General features: G+C 45.4%; 1 protein-coding gene across 1 annotated transcript; it reads left to right on the top strand.

Moving 5' to 3' along the window:
* The first annotated feature begins 238 nt into the window (after window positions 1-238).
* THOC3 (THO complex 3) lies at window positions 239-18545 on the top strand. Its single transcript, XM_030212068.1, has 6 exons — window positions 239-681; window positions 4790-4949; window positions 6959-7163; window positions 14860-15021; window positions 15455-15555; window positions 16948-18545. The coding sequence occupies exons 1-6, from the start codon at window positions 502-504 to the stop codon at window positions 17109-17111; spliced, it is 972 nt and encodes a 323-aa protein (XP_030067928.1). The 5' UTR covers window positions 239-501; the 3' UTR covers window positions 17112-18545.
* Window positions 18546-19564: the final 1019 nt, after the last annotated feature.

Genomic DNA, 19564 nt, shown 5'->3' with positions numbered 1-19564 from the left:
TCTGATCGCATTCCCTCTCCTCTCTCCAACTTGATGGGTGGGTACAGGGGCTACATTACCAGGCTCTTCCAGGAGATGGCATTGCACCGCTCACCTAGCCGGCTTTTTAGTTAGAACTTGGTTAGTGACTCGGTAGTCGGTATGACACCGGCCGGACGCTTAATGACGCACTGCCGACTCCCCTCCCCTGGCTTTGACCAGATAGGTTCATGCCTTCTGTTGTCAAACCTCCTTGGCTGTACGTACGTAACGCTCCACCCCCTCTCGCATCGCACGAGACCGCAGTGGCGCGCGCGTTCTTGTACTAAGCTTCCGCCTGCCTCGAGTTTGAATTGGCGGGCACGTGATATGATTCTTCGCTAAGCCTCGCTCCCGTTCTCTGGTCGTGTCTGTTCACCTCCCCCCTTTCTCTGCACCTGGCTGTTCCCGGTCCCCTCCTTTACCCCACTCACCACCCCGTGCTGCTCTCGCGCTCTTCGGTCCCCTCCGCCCCTCGTTGCCATGGCGTCGCAGTACATGGTGGAGATGCTGAGCCACTTCCGCGGCAACAGTAAGAGCCGCGAGTTCCCAGCGCACAGCGCGAAGGTCCACTCGGTGGCCTGGAGCTGCGACGGCCGCAGACTCGCCTCCGGCTCCTTCGATAAGACGGCCAGCGTGTTCGTGCTGGACAAGGACCGGCTGGTGAGGAGGGGGGCAGAGGGTCAGGGCACTATCCACATCCCCAGCTCCCCAGTACTGGCAAAGTTTAGAAGATACGAATTGACGTTTACGGACAGACTGAAGGTCCAGCGAGCCCAGTAGTTCATTTACAACAGTGGCCAATCCGGTCAAGAGCCCAGAACAGTAAAACAGATTTTATGCTGCTTATCCTAGAAATCGGCAGTGCTGGTGGGCAGATTTCTATCGTTGCTGAAATTGTTAGGTGTTTTAGTAGACTGGATTAACAATAACAGCACAGCTAAATAGTGTGAGTTCTGAATCACCTTTTAAAGATGCCCTATTCTGACCTGGTTTTACAATCTGTTTTACTGACACAGACAACTCAGTAATTACTGTGGATTCTTTTGGAGTCCTATTAGGTAAATGAGACTTATTAGAGGTTATAAAATATACAATGACAAGCCGTTGAGCCCATTAAAACGGGCAAAAGAAGCACCGTCATGAAAGCGGTCGGAGCCCCGCCGGGTGCAGCCGAGCCTCCGCCCAGGAAAGTCGCAGAGGGAAGTGCCGGCTCCCAGCCCGGCCTGTGATCACAGCAGCAGCATCGGCTGCAGCTGATCGGACCTGACGGACTGTGCCTCGGAGCCCTTGTCGGACGATCCCTGCCCGGTGCTCGCCGGACACCCGCAGCTGTGTTCCTGCCTCTAACAACGTCAGGAGAGGTTCGACACACCGGTGAGGCTGACGTCGGTGCCGGGGAAAATGATAGAGGCTATTATTAAAAACAAAATTACAGAGCACATCCAAGGACATGGATTACTGAGACCATGTCAGCACGGCTTTTGTGTGGGGAAATCTTGCCTGACCAATTTACTTCAGTTCTTTGAAGGAGTAAACAAACATGTGGACAAAGGGGAGTCGGTTGATATTGTGTATCAGGATTTTCAAAAGGCGTTTGACAAGGTACCTCATGAAAGGCTACAGAGGAAATTGGAGGGTCATGGGATAGGAGGAAATGTTCTATTATGGATTAAAAACTGGTTGAAGGATAGGAAACAGAGAGTGGGGTTAAATGGGTAATATTCACAATGGAGAAGGGTGGTTAGTGGGGTTCCTCAGGGGTCTGTGCTAGGACCGCTGCTTTTTAATATATTTATAAATTGTGTTCAGTTTTGGAGGCCATATCTTGTGTAGGATGTTTAAAAAAATGGAAGCAGTGCAAAGAAAAGCTACGAGAATGGTATGGGATTTGCGTTACAAGACGTATGAGGAGAGACTTGTTGACCTGCAGATGTATACCCTGGAGGAAAGGAGAAACAGGGATGATATGATACAGACGTTCAAATATTTGAAAGGTATTAATCCGCAAATGAACCTTTTCCGGAGATGGGAAGGCAGTAGCACTAGAGGACATGAAATGAGATTGAAGGGCAGATTCAAGAAATGTCAGGAAGTATTTTTTCACGGAGAAAGTGGTGGATGCTTGGAATGCCCTCCCGCGGGAGGTGGTGGAGAGGAAAACGGTAACGGAATTCAAACGTGCGTGGGATAAACATAAAGGAATCCTGCTCAGAAGGAAGGGATCCCCAGAAGCTTAGCTGGTTGTGGGAGGCAGGGCTGGTGGTTGGGAGGTGGGGATAGTGCTGGGCAGACTTTTACGGTCTGTGCCAGAGCCGGTGGTGGGAGGCAGGGCTGGTGGTTGGGAGGCGGGGATAGTGCTGGGCAGACTTATACAGTCTGTGCCCTGAAAAAGACAGGTACAAATCAAGGTAAGGTATACACAAAAAATGGCACATGTGAGTATCTTGTTGGGCAGACTGGGTGGACCGTGCAGGTCTTTTTCTGCCGTCATCTACTATGTTACTATGTATTTAGAGATGGGAGTAACTAGCGAGGTAATTAAATTTGCTGATGACACAAAGTTATTCAAAGTCGTTAACTCATGACAGGATTGTGAAAAATTGCAAGAGGACCTTACGAGACTGGGAGACTGGGCGGCTAAATGGCAGATGACGTTTAATGTGAGCAAGTGCAAGGTGATGCATGTGGGAAAAAAGAACCCGAATTATAGCTATGTCATGCAAGGTTCCACGTTAGGAGTTACGGACCAAGAAAGGGATCTGGGTGTCGTCGTCGATAATACACTGAAACCTTCTGCTCAGTGTGCTGCTGCGGCTAGGAAAGCGAATAGAATGTTGGGTATTATTAGGAAAGGTATGGAAAACAGGTGTGAGGATGTTATAATGCTGTTGTATCTCTCCATGGTGCGAGCGCACCTTGAGTATTGTGTTCAATTCTGGTCGCCGCATCTCAAGAAAGATATAGTAGAATTGGAAAAGGTGCAGCGAAGGGTGACTAAAATGATAGCGGGGATGGGACGACTTCCCTATGAAGAAAGACTAAGGAGGCTAGGGCTTTTCAGCTTGGAGAAGAGACGGCTGAGGGGAGACATGATAGAGGTATATAAAATAATGAGTGGAATGGAACAGGTGGATGTGAAGCATCTATTCACGCTTTCCAAAAATACTAGGACTAGGGGGCATGCGATGAAACTACAGGGTAGTAATTTTAAAACAAATCGGTGAAAATATTTCTTTACCCAACGCGTAATTAAACTCTGGAATTCGTTGCCGGAGAACGTGGTGAAGGTGGTTAGCTTGGCAGAGTTTAAAAAGGGGTTAGACAGTTTCCTAAAGGACAAGTCTATAAACCACTACTAAATGGACTTGGGAAAAATCCACAATTCCAGGAATAACATGTATAGAATGTTTGTACATTTGGGAATCTTGCCAGGTGCCCTTGGCCTGGATTGGCTGCTGTCGTGGACAGGATGCTGGGCTTGATGGACCCTTGGTCTTTTCCCAGTGTGGCATTACTTATGTACTTATTTATATAGTAGGATTAAGCTATATACAAAAAAAAACCAATCATTATTACAGCACTGGTCATTAGTACATCCAGGCTTTTTACATCAGCTGAGAGAAGCTCCCTTTTTCAGCAAAGCCGGAGGCTCGTGACCAGGAAAATCAATAAAAATATATATACATCACTGATCTTGAATTATGACATTCAGGCTCATATTAGCTGGGAACCCCTTTCAGCGAAAACCTGAAGTCTCCTGATAAGGAGCGATCTTTTCTATGCGATACGTCTATCCATAGATGAGCTTCTGGCTTAACTGTTCAAAGCTCCCCTTTTTATTAGGTTTTTTCAGAGCCGTGGAAAATTACAAAGATGTGCAAGAGAATGTAGTCACATGCTCTTGGTTTCAAGTAAACAAGCCACTGGCCAGATGGCTTATCTCTTGACCCTTAAACATGCACCACTTCCCTTTTGCACCAAATAAATCAGAGAATGACTTCATCGTGTTTTGCAAGAAAAAATTAGTTTCGGTCAGAAAACATGAACTTTAAAGTAGACTGTCAGTTTAGAGCAGAGTTGAAAAACAATCTTTAAAATCTTTCTATTACACCTATCAAATACTTTCTGGATTTTCTATATTCAGTCTACAGTGTTATTTATTGATTTATTTTATTATCGTTTATTTAGGGTTCCCAGATAAACAACTGGAAAGATTGCAAATTATTTATAGTGTGGCACCTAACTTGATATTTAGTGCTTCTTGATGTTAACATGCTGCAGTTACTTCGTGAGACTACACTGACTCCTGTGAGGCCAGAATTGTTGACTCTGATTTTTGTATGGACTAAACCCTAGTTATTTTCAAGATTTTGTGACTCTCTGCGAACCAAAAAGACCCCTTAGATCAGTCCAAGGTGTCAGACTGTGAATTCTGACAAGATCTATATGTCAACTGAAGAAAACTATTAATACAACTGCACTTGGAAATGGCTCTGAACTCTGGAACTCCTTTCTAATGAATATTAGAATTGTATCAAATTATAAGAGTTTTAGGTGACATGTGAAAACAGTTATTTCAGAAATTACACCTTTAGAATAATTAAGGTATTTAGTGTTAGAAATTTACTAATTCAGTACTTCATTTATGTTGTTTTTAGAGCAGAGATTCTCAACCCAGTCCTCATGACACACCCAGTCATTCAGGTTATTCTTCTCTCCCCCCTACCCACCGGCACATTTACAGACACGTGATCACCTCTCATTCTAGGTAAAGGAGAATGCCAATTACCGCGGGCATGGGGACAGTGTGGATCAGCTGTGCTGGCATCCAACCAGCCCTGACCTCTTTGTTACAGCATCAGGAGATAAAACCATCCGGATCTGGGATGTGAGAACCACCAAGTGCATTGCTACAGTCAACACCAAGGGTGAGCATTACACTTGTCCATGGAATGGAGTTTCAATTTAAAACTGAAGGTCTGCTATTTGTTTTACATTTCTCATTTGCCACTTGATACAGAGGCTTGAAACACATTGCACTGATAATTATGTATTTGTTTCATGGGATTAAGTCGCTACTTATGTGTTATAAACACTTTCAGTAAATGTGCTATGAAAAAACCCCACATAAACAGGAATGTAATGCAAGCTTTCGGAATTCTGTAAGCTGCTTCTGACCAGGAATGGCTGCTATTGGAATCAGGATACAGGGCTGGATGGATCTTTGATCTGACCCAGTGTTGCAATTATTATGCTTTTAGGGGTCCTTTTACTGAGGTACTCTAACAGATTTGTGTGCAGTAAATGATAAGATACCCACAGGAATATAATGGGCATCTTGTCTTATTTAGTGCATGCGAAATCCATTAGCACACCTTAGTAAAAGGGCACCTTAATTATTCTAAAGGGGTAATTGTTAAACTTCTCAGGACTGGTATAGATTCACTATTCTGTCTCCAAGATTGATTACAATCTGAATATGTTGCTTCTACTTTTAACACTTTGGAATATGTTGCTTCTACTTTCTAGCAGTAGGAACATAAGTGTTGTTATACAGGGACAGACCAAAGGCCCATCAAGCCCAGTATCCTATTTCCAACAGTGGCCAATCCAAGTCACAAGTATCTGGTAAGATCCCAGAGCGGAATAAAAAACAGTTTCATGCTGCTTAACCTAGAAATAAGTGGTGAATTTTTTCAAGTCCATCTTAAGAGTGGCTTATGGATTTTCCTTTCAAGAAATTATCCAAACCTTTTTTTTAAACCCCTTTAAGGTAACGTTTACCACATTCTCTGGCAACAAATTCCAGAGTTTAATTACACGTTGAGTGAAGAATTATTTTCTCTGGTTTGTTTTAAATTTACTACTTAGTAGCTTCATTGTATGCCCCCTGGTGCTTCAGCTTTGAGATGGTTGAGGGGGAGATACAGTAGAGGTCTATAAAATACTGAGTGAAGTGGAACAGGTAGATGTGAATCACTTGTTTTGTCTTTCCAAAAATATTAGGACTAGGGGGCATGCAATGAAGCTACAAAGAAGTAAATGTAAAACAAATCAGAGCAAATATTTCTTCACTCAGTGTGTGATTAAAATCTGGAATTCTTTGCCAGAGAAAGTAGTAAAAGCAGTACCTTAGCGGGGTTTAAAAAAGGTTTGGCTCAAAATAAAATGTATTGTACTGTTTTGGGATCTTACCAGGTACTTACAACCTGGATTGACCACTGTTGGAAACATGATGCTGAGCTTGATGGACCTTCGGTCTGTTCCAGTATGGCAACACTTACGTTCTTTTGTTATTTTTGGAAAGTGTAAACAAGCAATTCACATCTACCTGTTCCATTTCACTCAGTATTTTATAGACCTCTATTGTATCTCCCCTCATCCGTCTCTTCTCCAAGCTGAAGAGCCCTAGCCACTTTAGCCATTCCTCTTGGGGAAGACGTCCCTCCACTTTCTGATTTTTGTTGCCATTCTCTGTACATTTTCTAATTCCACTGTATCTTTTTTTTGAGATGCGGTGACCAGAACTGCACACAGTATTCGAGGTGTGGTCACACCATGCAGCGATACAAAGGCATTATAATGTCCTTATTTTTGTTTTCCATTCCTTTCCTAATAATACCTAACATTCTATTTGCTTTCTTAGCCACTGCCGCACACTGAGCAGAGGGTTACAATGTATCCACAACGACACCTAGATCCTTTTTCTGGTCGGTGACTCCTAATGTGGAACCTTGCATCACGTACCTATAGTTTGGGTTTCTCTTTCCCACATGCATCACTTTGCACATTAGAAACAAACATGAAGACAAGAAATCAATTTGTATGTTTGTGCTGTTTTGGCATTGAGCTTTTGAATTTGTGTAAAACCTGTTGGTGAGTTGGAAATACGAGGACAAAAAAGTGTAAAGATACAAAGCTTTTGTTCCCATTTTAGGAGAAAACATTAATATATGCTGGAGCCCTGATGGACAGACCATTGCTGTTGGAAACAAAGATGATGTGGTCACATTCATTGATGCAAAAACACACCGCTCCAAAGCTGAGGAGCAGTTCAAATTTGAGGTGAATGAAATCTCCTGGAATAATGACAACAATTTGTTCTTCTTGACCAATGGTAATGGATGTATCAATATCCTCAGGTAAGCAGCATTTCTGGTTAATGGGATCTGCAGCTTCTAGGACTGGCCTTTACTCCTCTGCTCCTAATCTTGACTTGATACTGCCAGTTGTCAACATCAAGCTCTCTTTTTTTTTTTAAACAATAAAACACAGTAAATGACAGTATGATCTATTTTACTCTCTAGTCTGCCCAGTAAGGGTCTAGAGTTGTGCAGGTTGCAGGCCTCTGTGCTGTTTGTGAAGTGTGAAAGTCATTTGGTTTGTTTTAATTCTTTTCTCTTTCTATATACGGATCCTCTGTGTTCGTTCCATGTCTTCTTAATTCCATTGTCATTTTTGTCCCAGTCACCTCCACTGGTCCCATCACACCATCCTTACAGCAACTGGCCATAAGTCCCAGCAAACAGCGAGCCCACCAGCTAGGCTTCATTTAGCTAAAAGTGCTTCGTTTAGTAGAGGACAGGTGAATTTCACTCAAAGGGGGTGAGGTCCAGCAGGTTTTCCTTTTCTATTTGCAGAGCAGGATGTGTTGAAGTGCATGCCCTACTTCAGAAATTATGAAGTTGAAATCCAAGTAATTCCGCAGTGTGGTAGAGGATGGCAAAAAGACCAGTGCACCTATCGAGTCTGTCCAGTTGTTTTGCCACACTACTGATACTACAGCTGACAGCTAGGATGTTACTACAGCTGACAGCTAGGATGTATGTTCCTCCTCAGTACTCCACTACCTTGGATAGATAAATAAGAGCGAATATTTATCTCACACACTAGAAAGCTTTCTAAATAGCAAGCAATACAGTACTAACACGACTGTTGCCATAGCATTTGGCATCCTGCAGAGCTGTATGAGTGGCTGTGTTTTTGCTAGTTAAATTTTAGGTGCTAGTACTTGCTTCCTTTTAGACAGAAGAACATAAGAATTGCCATACTGGGCCAGACCGAAGGTTTATCTAGCCCAGTATTCTGCTTTCAACAGTGGCAAATCTAGGTCACAAGTACCTGGCAGAAACCTAAATGGTAGCAAGATTCCATGCTACCAACCTCAGGGATAAGCAGTGGTTTTCCTTTAATGGCAGTTTCCTTAGCATCCCTCCGGACCGGCCCAGGAATGGACTGATGGGTTGTGCACGTCTACCAGCAGGAGGAGACTGAGAAAAAAACTTTGACTAGATAGCCAATAAGAGCCCTGGTCATGTGACCCTAGCCTCAGTATTTTCTCAGTCTCCCAGCAGGTAGGAAGTGAGCCTATTAGTCTCTTTCTAAATATTTAGTTGTTTTATTATTATATCTTTCTCTGTGCCACAGGAATTCTTTGAGGCTGGTTAGGTTTGGTCAGCTGATTAGCTAAGCCTCAGGGGGTATACTCGGGTGCCCCGGGTCACTCCCCCTATTCCTCCCCATCTCCCTTCTATTCTACTAATCTCTAAGGGAAGGGTTCCTCTTTTGGTTAGCAAAGAGGTCTTACCTTTGGGAGAGGCAGCCAGATTAAAGTATATAAACTCTGTTTTCCCCATTGTTTTAACGAGCAGCCAGCTCTGTTTAAGTTTTGGGGTGTCTGTCTTGTGTGTCTCTTTAAAAAAAAAAAAAAAAAAACAAAGAGCACAAGTTTGGTTTTGGTATTGTGCTTAGTTTTCATTTCGCTAGGTTATTATTACTAGCACTGCAGAACGGAGTGGTTTTTTATAAGGTTTAAATATTAACTGGATTGGATTTAGGCGCGAACCGCGTACGCGCGCGTTCCCGCCATGTCTGAGAAACTTAAACGATGCGCTGTTTGCCAGCGTCGGGGGGTTTCCTCTACGGGCGCATGTAAATATTGTACCTCGCCAGGAGCAGCGTCCTCGTCTGTTTTGCCTACGACGTCGGCCTCTCTGTTGGCGGTATCGGGTCCCTCGCCGTCGCGGTCCTCGTCTGCAGCTCCTGAGGAGTCAGGCGCGCCTCCGGAGGCCGTCCCGGCGAATTTGGCGCGAACGGCGGCCATTTTGATTCCTACTCCGTCTTCTCCTTCGCGTATTCAGCAGCCTGCGGCCCTAGGTCTTTCAGATGCTGATACGTTGAACTCAGGAGCTCTGGTGCAATCTGGGGCCACTCAGGCAGGGGGTTTTCCTCCTGAGTTTGTGATCCAGATGTACCAGGCATTTTTGATGCACAGAGGCGATACAGGAGCTGGGACAGCAGATGCTGTCACACCTACACCTCCACCTCCTAAAAAAGTTAGGGAACATGTGTTCCATGGGGATTTTTGGGCTGATCACGATCAGGAGATGCCCTATCTGGAAGAGGAGGAAGATTTTGGAGACAATGCCTGTACTGATCCTGATTTTTCGCTCTCAGATCCGGAGGCGGCAGCTTTTGCTCAGGGGGATGATCCCGCCATGGCTAGGATTTTTCACAAAGATGACTTGCAGGAGCTCATCTCTATGGTCTCCTCTACTTTGAATTTTGAAGATGTTGCGCCGGTTTCACAAACCCGTAAGGTAGACTTCTTGATTAAGGGGTCTAGATCCGCGCCCAAAACTTTTCCCATGCATCAGGACATTTGGGATGTTATTAAAGCGCAATGGGAGGTTCCAGATGCAGCTTTCCGTCCGACTAGATCTATGTCTCGGCTCTATCAGATTCCAGAAACAGATAAAGCTATGCTTAAGGTGCCGGTCGTGGATGCAGTGGTGTCGGCGGTGACTAAGCGGAATACGGTTCCCGTGGATGGAGGCACGGCTCTTCGGGATGTTCAGGACAGAAGACTAGATTCTCTGCTCAGGAATAGTTTTGATGTTTCCTCCTTGGCAGTTCAGGCTGCCATTTGTGGTTCCTTGGTGGCTAGAGCTTGCTTTAGGTGGGCAGAGAGAGTCCTGGACAGGACTTCGGATGATCTTCATTCCATCGATGTTGACGTAGCTAGAATTGAGACAGGGGCGGCTTTTCTGGCTGATGCCCTCTATGATTTACTGCGAGCATCTTCTAAGTCTTTGGCTTTGGGGGTCGCTGCTCGCAGATCTCTGTGGTTGAAAGGTTGGTCGGCGGATGCGGCCTCCAAGTCAAAGTTGAGCAAGTTTCCTTTTAAAGGTTCTTTCTTGTTTGGAGAAGAATTGGATAAGTTGGTTAATTCCTTGGGTGATGCTAAGGTTCCTCGCCTTCCGCAAGATAGACCTCGTCTGTCCACTCGGGGTTCTTTGTTTGGTAGGAGTTCTGGGAGAGGTTTCCGGAAGTTTCAGGCTGGTCGAGGTTTTCAGCCTCAGAGGTCTAGGTTTGGCAATAGGATTCAGTCCTTTCGGGGTTCTCGCAGAGGAGCAGGTTTCTCCAATCCAGGCTTTCGATCCCAGAGTCGTCCGTCCCAATGAAGGTGCGGGGGCCTCTCCTCTGGTCCCTGTCGGAGCTCGTCTTTCTCAGTTCTATCAGAGGTGGGCCCACATTACTTCAGATCAGTGGGTCTTGGAAGTTGTTCGAGACGGTTATGCCTTAGAGTTCGCAAGACCTATTTCAGACGCCTTCTGGAGTCTCCCTGCCGCTCTCCTCTCAAGGCGAGGGTGGTTCGGGACACTCTACAGAGGCTCTTAGATCTTCAGGCTATCTCTCCAGTCCCTCCTTCCGAGTACAGGCAAGGCCGGTATTCCATTTATTTTGTAGTTCCAAAGAAGGAAGATGCCTTCCGACCTATCTTAGATCTCAAAGCGGTCAATCGCGCTCTCAGAGTCACAAGCTTTCGTATGGAGACACTGCGGTCAGTCATAGTGGCAGTGCGCCAGGACGAGTATTTGACAGCGTTAGATCTCACAGAGGCCTATTTACATATTCCTATTCGTCCAGCTCACCACAAGTTCTTGCGTTTTGCAATTCTAGGGCGGCATTACCAGTTTCGAGCATTGCCCTTCGGTCTTGCTACGGCTCCGCGCACATTTACCAAAGTCATGGTCGTGGTTGCAGCGGCCCTCAGAAAAGAAGGGATTCTTGTCCATCCATACCTAGACGACTGGTTAATCAGAGCGAAGTCTTATCAGGAAAGTTGTCAAGTCACAGGTCGAGTGATGCAGTTTTTGCAGTCTCTAGGTTGGGTGGTAAATGTAGCCAAGAGTCGGTTAGTTCCTTCTCAGTCTCTGGAGTATTTGGGAGTTGTATTCGACACAGCGCGGGGCCGAGTCTTTCTGCCGCAGGCCAGGATTATAAAGCTTCAGGTCCAGATAAGGGAGTTACTTCAGCACCACCATCCATGTGCTCGGGATTATCTTCAGGTGCTCGGTTCCATGGCAGCCACTATAGAGGCAGTACCCTGGGCCAGGCTTCATATGAGGCCTCTTCAGTGGTCCCTTCTCTCCCGGTGGTCCTCTCAGAGGGATTCTCTACTCATGCGACTACCTCTCCGCAACCGAGAACGCAGCTCCCTGTTCTGGTGGCTGCGGATGAAGAATCTGACGGTAGGAATGCCTTTGGAGTCTCCTCGGTGGATACCGTTAACAACAGATGCCAGTCTCCGAGGCTGGGGAGCGCATTGTCTAGGCAAGTGGACTCAGGGTCTCTGGTCTCAACTGGAAGCCATTCAATCAATCAACTTTTTGGAGACCAGGGCGATTCGGTTGGCTCTGCAACACTTCAGTTCTCTTCTGGTAGGCAAAGCGGTGCGGGTCCTTTCCGACAATGCCTCGGCAGTGGCCTATGTCAACCGCCAGGGAGGAACGAGATGCCGACTATTGTGTCGGGAGGCGGAGAGTCTCCTTTCCTGGGCGGAAGTTCATCTAACGGCCATTTCAGCATCCCACGTAGCAGGGGTAGAGAACGTTCAAGCCGACTTCCTCAGTCGCCACACTCTCGATCCGGGAGAATGGGCTCTCAGCGCTCAGGCGTTTCAGGTTATAGTGGAGCGCTGGGGCACTCCAGTTCTCGATCTTTTTGCCACCAGTCTCAACTCAAAGGTCCCTCGGTTCTTCAGTCGAAGAAGGGATGTAAGAGCGGCAGGGGTAGACGCTCTCTTACAACAGTGGCCCCCCGACCTTCTTTATGCGTTTCCTCCTTGGCCGCTCATAGGTCGTCTCCTGCAGAAAATCGAGGAACACAGAGGACCGGTAATTCTGGTGGCACCGGACTGGCCTCGGCGTCCTTGGTACGCGGATCTGCAACGCCTGTCGGTGGCGCCTCCTTTTCGACTCCCGGTGCACAAGGCTCTGTTGGTACAAGGGCCAGTCCCACATCCAGATCCGGCTCGATTTTGTCTTACGGCTTGGCTCTTGAACGAGCCCGTTTAGCTAAGCGGGGTTTTTCGCAATCAGTGATTTCCACCATGCTTCGTTCTCGTCGCCGTTCCACCTCTCTGAACTATATTCGCACTTGGAGAATTTTTGAGGCTTGGTGTGTAGAGGCTGACATTCGTCCATTCGGCGCGTCAGTGGCTCAGATGTTAGATTTTTTACAGCGAGGGTTTGATAAAGGGCTGTCTCTTTCTTCTCTTAAGGTGCAAGCGGCAGCTCTTTCCTGTTTCAGAGGTAGGATTAGGGGTAGATCTTTTGCTACGCTGCCCGATGTAGTACGTTTTTTTGAAGGGAGTCAGTCTTCTTCGTCCTCCGGTTAGGTCAGTGTTCCCATCTTGGGATCTTAATCTGGTCCTTTCGTCTTTGACAAAACCTCCTTTTGAGCCTTTGCGTGCATGTTCGTTGAAGGATTTGACTCTTAAGACAGTGTTTTTGGTGGCTATTGCCTCGGCTAGGAGAGTCTCGGAGTTGCAAGCTTTCTCATGTAGATCTCCATTTCTGCAATTTTCAAAGGAACGAGTGGTTCTTCGTCCGGTGCCTTCCTTTTTGCCTAAGGTACTGTCTCGATTTCATCTGTCCCAGTCAGTGTTTCTGCCGGTTCTAGGATCGGCCTCAGGGACGCAGGAACAGAGACGGTTGCATACTCTGGATGTTAAGAGGGTGCTTAAACGGTATCTCGCAGTTACTGAGGATTTCCGTCGCACAGACCGTCTTTTCCTTCTGTTGGCCGGTCACCGTAAGGGCTTGTCGGCGTCTAAGCCCACGTTATCTAGGTGGATCAAAGAGATGATAGCGTCAGCCTACCTTTTGGCAGGTAAGGCAGTCCCGGACTCGGTTAAAGCTCATTCAACTAGAGGGCAGGCAGCGTCCTGGGCCGAGTGTTCCTTGGTTCCGCCAGCGGAGATTTGTAAGGCAGCTACGTGGTCTTCTCTCCACTCCTTTTCTAAGCATTACAGGCTTGATGTTCAATGTCGGCAAGAGGCGGTCTTTGCGTCGCGGGTAATCTCAGCAGGTTTGCTGGGGTCCCTCCCGTAGGACTACTGCTTTGTTACGTCCCATCAGTCCATTCCTGGGCCGGTCCGGAGGGATGCTAAGGAAGGAGAAATTAGACCTTACCTGCTAATTTGCTTTCCTTTAATCCCTCCGGACCGGCCCAGGCCCCTCCCGTGTGATATATTTTCTGTCTAGTTCTCTATGTTCCATGGTTTGCAGAGATGTGTTCAGTTCTTTGTTTGTTGAGCTGTTTTGTTTGCAAGTTAAACCATAAATAAATGGGTAAAAAAAAAAAAACACAGTTTCTATTGTGGCCATACCGCTGCTCTGGTAAGGGCATGTGGTGAGCCATTATAGTTTAGGCCATACCGCTGCTCTGGTAAGGGTATGTGGTGAGCCATTATACTTTGGCCATACCGATGCCCTGGTTAGGGTACTTGGTGAGCCATTATGATAAGGCCATACCGATTCTCTGGTTAGAGTTTTCGGTGAGCCATTATGACAAGGCCATACCGCTGCTCTGGTGAGAGTTGTCGGTGAGCCTTTGAGCACGTCTTCAACAGTGCTCCCTGGTTGCTTGAATTCCTTGGGGCACAGACTGTTCTTCTTCTTTCTGCTTTGTTATTTAAATACTGAGGCTAGGGTCACATGACCAGGGCTCTTATTGGCTATCTAGTCAAAGTTTTTTTCTCAGTCTCCTCCTGCTGGTAGACGTGCACAACCCATCAGTCCATTCCTGGGCCGGTCCGGAGGGATTAAAGGAAAGCAAATTAGCAGGTAAGGTCTAATTTCTCCTTATGCACTTTTCCTCCAGGAACTTGTCCAAAAACCTTTTTTTTTTTTTTTTTTTTTTGAAACCCAGATGCTCTAATTGCTTTTACCACATCCTTCGACAATGAGTTCCAGTGCTTAACTATTTGTTGAGTGAAAATTTCTTTTAAAACTATTACCATGTAACTTACTAGAGTGTCTCCTAGTCTTTACACTTTTTTCAAAGAGTACCTTTGAATAGTTGTCATTTGCAATTGTTAATCACTTCGCTTGTTCTCATTTCTAGGTCGTTTATACATTCTTGTACATTGATATATAACCATCTATTAGTTTGATTTCAACATTATAGTCTTCTTTGGTTTGCCTGTTCAGCCTGCCGGACAAATTTAGATTCTGTATGCTGGAAAGGACATCCTAGAGCTGAAGGTGTTGAGTGAGGAGGTGGGGGAGACTCGGGAGTAACACAAGCTGTTTCATCACAGAAAGGGTGGTGAATGCATTGAGCAGACTCATGGAGAGGGTGGATTTGAAATAGTATTGGAATAGAAGAGAGCTTGGGTTAAGCACAGAGCATTTGCGGGGAAGTGAGGGGAAAGCCAGAGATGCTGAAGTAAAGCTTGAAAGGTCCCGTTCCCTACTTACCGATCTGACATTGTGTTCTTTCAAGTTGTATGACTGTAGATTTGTAACATCCTGTCTTTGGATTCCACAGCTATCCAGAACTGAAGCCAGTTCAGTCTATCAATGCTCACCCATCCAACTGCATCTGCATCAAGTTTGACCCCACAGGGAAGTACTTTGCCACAGGCAGTGCGGATGCTCTGGTCAGCCTGTGGGATGTGGATGAGCTGGTGTGCGTCCGCTGCTTCTCCAGGTGCTCAGCCATATGCTTTAGAATTCTGTGTGCTGCTTTTCTTGCATACTTTCACGGCTTGTGGCTCTCTGGCTGGAAGGGGTATTCAGCCAATTGCTCCTAGTGGTTTTCTTTTTTAATTGTCTAACTGTAGTATTTGCTATCTGTTTGGCTGAGAGTAACTGCTAGGCTAAAATGCTGTTGACAGTGTACTGCTAATATATGGTGCCAGGCATACTCAAGAGAGAGAGCAATAGGTACACCCTTGTAAACTCTCACACTCTAATAATATTTTGTAACTTGAGTTATTTTTCTAGAGGATTAGGCTAGCTGCATGTTGGAAGAATCTTTGATCCTTCAGAACACAATGTTACTATGTAGGAGATGTACAAATGGCTGGGTAAGAGGAATAATCATATTCGGTGGGTGTTTTTTTTTTTTTTTTTTTTTACAGACTGGATTGGCCGGTGAGAACATTAAGCTTTAGTCATGATGGCAAAATGTTAGCATCTGCCTCTGAAGATCATTTCATTGACATTGCTGAAGTGGAGACGGGTATGCATTCCTTTCATCTCTTTGATATACTTCCTCTTACCCATTCTCCCTTCTCATTGCTTGTCTTTTCTGGAATAGCAGGGACTGCTGCAGGGGCATTAGCGAGGGGCATTAGCAGATGTGTGTATGAGTGGGTGGGGCCCCTACTGGAATAGCAAAGGGTGTTGCAGAGCAGGAGTGAGGTGTATTGACGAGGCTGGTGAGAGGAAGCAGCACTGGAGTATCGGTGTGGTAGGAGGCAGGCATGACATTTATATAGCTCCTCTTTCCATGTGATTGGCTTGAGTTGGTGCTGGAAGTGGAGGGACGTGTTATTACTTGTGGCTGTACAATCGAACAATTGCTGTGGGATTGGCTGGTCCACTCAGGATTGCCACAGGTGATCATTGATTAGGCTGGTTGGGAGAGGCAGCAGTTCCTTGGTGTACGCTTGTGCTGATTGACTGGCTGTAAGAGTAAAATGGATGCCTCAGACATTCATCGCCTCTGCTGCTTTGTTTTGCACAGTTTGATTTTGTGATAAACCACAATTTCCAATAGAAGAATCAAGGCGGTTTACAAATTCATAAAAGAACAAGCCCAAAAAAATACCAAACAAGGGACGCCATCATAATGATAGGACAGAAAACATAAAAGATAAAACAGGTAATAACAATAAAGGAATTTTCATCAAACTTTAGGGTTCAAAGCAACAAAGCGGTCCCAGGTGGCAGAGGATGAGATTGTAGCTCATGGCTCTGCCACTCATCTCCTACTACAGGGCCTGATTAATGCAGCGTGCGAAGAGGAGACGAAGGGGCGCTGTGTGACGGGATAAGGATGATGGGGATTTGTGAAAAAGTGAGTGTGTGTATGGGGGGGGGGTGTATATGCATATTGACATGAGAGGGGGATGAATGCTGGCAATAGAAAAGGGGACAAAGGGAGCCCTAGATGGGTGGTTGAGAGAGAAGAGTTGAGGATGGCTGATAGAGATGTGAGGGAACCCAGCCCCTCTCCCCTCTTCCCCCAGTCAGTTTTCCTTTTCTTCTCCTCATTGTTAAATCATTCCTTTATTCATAATTTCCCCTCCTCCCTAACACTGGTATTTCAGATCCTTCAGAATATACAGATACAACGCAAGGCTGGAAAAGTATTTAGTGGGTTATAAATGCTGTAAATAACTGTACATCTGTTTTCAGTAACAAAACTAATCAAGAAGTAGTTTACCATAATATATAAATTAGAACAAAACTATAGCTTATTTAATAAGCAAAACATTTGAAATTTATTTAAATGTGCTACAGTATCGATCCCTGACCGATTGCAGAAAATTGCTAATTGTGCTTACTTCAACCTAGTGAATGAAGGGGATTTAATCTCTTTGGTATTGTGTTTACTTATTGGATTTAGGTGAGAAGCTGTATGAAGTTCAGTGCGAGTCCCCCACGTTCACAGTAGCATGGCACCCAAAAAGACCTCTGCTGGCATTTGCTTGTGATGACAAAGATGGGAAATATGATAGCAGTCGAGAGGCTGGCACTGTGAAGCTCTTTGGACTTCCGAATGACTCCTGACAGATGGGAAGTGGCTTGGCCTGGAAAAGCAACGGGACTGCTGGGGTCTTTGGATCATATAAAAGTTGTAGAAAGATTTTTGCTTTTAAAGAGTTAGTGGAATACAAAGAGCTGGGACTGCATAATTGGAGATGTAGAAAGAGAACTTCCTGTTGTTTAATTTGTGGTATGGCTTTGTTACCGCTCTCTCGGGTTTGGAAATGTTTGCAGTCATCTTGTTTGGCTGTGACTAGTTGAGGCATCTTTTTGCCCGTCCATGGAGCTGTTCTGAGCAGATGTGCAGGCAGCCTGCTTCTGTAACTAGCTACCATTTCTTAGAGCATGAACTGTGTGAAAATGAAGTAAGGAGAAGGTGACTGAATCACTTAGCTCCTGTCATGTGATGTAAGTATCTGGAGCTTATCACCTGCAGCCTCACATGAATTTGGCTGGCAGAGTTATGGCACGCCTGGTGGATGTGTCCCATACCACAGGTCAGGGTGGAAAATTAAAACACCAGGCAAAATGTTCAGCAGTTAGGAAAAAAAATGTGTATGTAATTTACTGTGTTTTAAATAGTACATTTGCTCATATCCTTTTTCAGCCACGTTCTCCCCTCTGTTCTTTGTCTAATTTTTCTCCTCCAAAGTCTCCTGTCTGTCTGTACTAACTAGAAGCATGTCCCTGTGATAGGGGTTGCACTGAGATGATTCACAGCAGCAGCAAAGGACCAGTTGAGTTAACTGGACATCTGGCAGTTTTGACCTGCCACAGGTGCCTGTTCTGGAAGCTTCAGCAGAGATGTTTTAGTGGTGGTAACTTATTTTATTTAGCTTTTTGATATATCGTCCTCCCATCCAGCTGGACAAGCAAAGCGGTTCATAAGTATTTAAAATACAGCTAGAGAGGGTGAAGAAAAGGGAACTACAGCTTGTGTTCTTGGCTCAGACACTCTGCTGCATGCAGCTGTGTAGGCCAACTCAAACAAATGTGTTTAGCATGTCTTTAAAATGAGATTTTGAGGCCTCCTTATGGGGTAAGATGCTCCAATGAGGAGGATTGCTATACTTTGGGACTCTGACTGCTGCTGTCTTACTTAGACCTAGATGGTCGATGCTAGTCCATATCCAGTCAGAGGCACTGAGTATCGTAGTCAGCGGCGGGACCCGGATGTTATGTGGAGCTGAAGTTCAGTTCCACACTTGGACTTTCCACCAGGACATTTTGTGTGACTCCCCTGTAAGATGCTTATTCACTTTTGCATTTGGATAGGATGATGCCTGTTTTAATCCTGTTAGTCTGATTCCCTTTATGAGAAGGACTTGCAATAACCTTGCACTGTGCGGAATGAAATTTACAATGTAATACGGTCTGCCGTGCACCATGGAGGTAGAGAAGTTGAGAAGTCATGTGTATCAATTCTGGTGTTTTTCTTTCTTTTATTAAAACCTATTGTCTAAAAAAAATTGTGCTGTAATTTTTCCCCCCTTATTCTCTTGGGCAGTTATTAGATGAATGTAGTAGTAATTATAATAATAATGAAAAGGATTGGTTGGGAGTGGGGGGTTTGTTCTATCAAGAATCCAACTGCTTTATTGAAATGGCGTATTCCTCTGCTCAAGCACAGGGCACAAGAGATGGTCATTTCTAAGTGAGATTATAAACCACTAGTTCAGTTGTAAAGCAGTCTTTTGGATTCCATTGAGGTGAAGTGTTGCAAGCATGATGAGCCTTGGCTGTGAGGGGATTCTCCCCGGCACATGTTAGGGTTACAGGTCTCCTTCCCTGCTGCGTTCTAGTCAGAACATCTGCACTGTAGAAGAGCAGGCCCCTTTGCTCACTGCCTGCAGTACTCTACTCAGTACTCTGAGATGGTCATGAGAATGCTCCACTCTTTGAGGTAAGTGCAGTAACCTTCACTAGAGGGCAGTATCAGTACTGCTTATAAATTCCTCACTGTTTGGACTTAACAAAGCTGCAAGTGCCTGTTTAAACTTATTGATTTAGATTTTATTCACACATTTTTCAGTAGTAGCTTAAGGTGAGTTACATTCAGCTACACTGGGTATGTCCCTGTCCATGGAGGGCTTGCAAGTTTGTATGTGAGGCAATGGAGGTTTAAGTGACTTGCACAAGATCACAAGGAGCAGCAACTGGATTTGAACCAGCCACCTCTGCACGTCAAGACTGGTGCTCTAACACCTAGGCCACTCCTCCATGTTCAAAGATTGTAGATGTATTGTCATGCCAAAGAAATGTTGGATTTTTGTTCTTGTAAAACCTTTTCTTGCTTCCTTTTTACTTTTGACATTTTAGTTGCTCTTTCGGGAGCAGCCAACCTCAGTCAGAAATTGAATTTGAATGGTTGATGTGGTGTGTGGATATCATTGATGACCTCATAGATTAGCTGCAATGATTCATATCTGATCCCAGGAGTACAGAGGAAATGCAGGATTACTTACTGTGCAAGACCA

The sequence above is a fragment of the Microcaecilia unicolor genome, chromosome 8, assembly GCF_901765095.1.
Source record: "Microcaecilia unicolor chromosome 8, aMicUni1.1, whole genome shotgun sequence".
Taxonomy (NCBI): Eukaryota; Metazoa; Chordata; class Amphibia; order Gymnophiona; family Siphonopidae; genus Microcaecilia; species Microcaecilia unicolor.
Note: the sequence above shows the minus strand (reverse complement) of the source record. Positions and strands in the feature narration are given on the sequence as shown.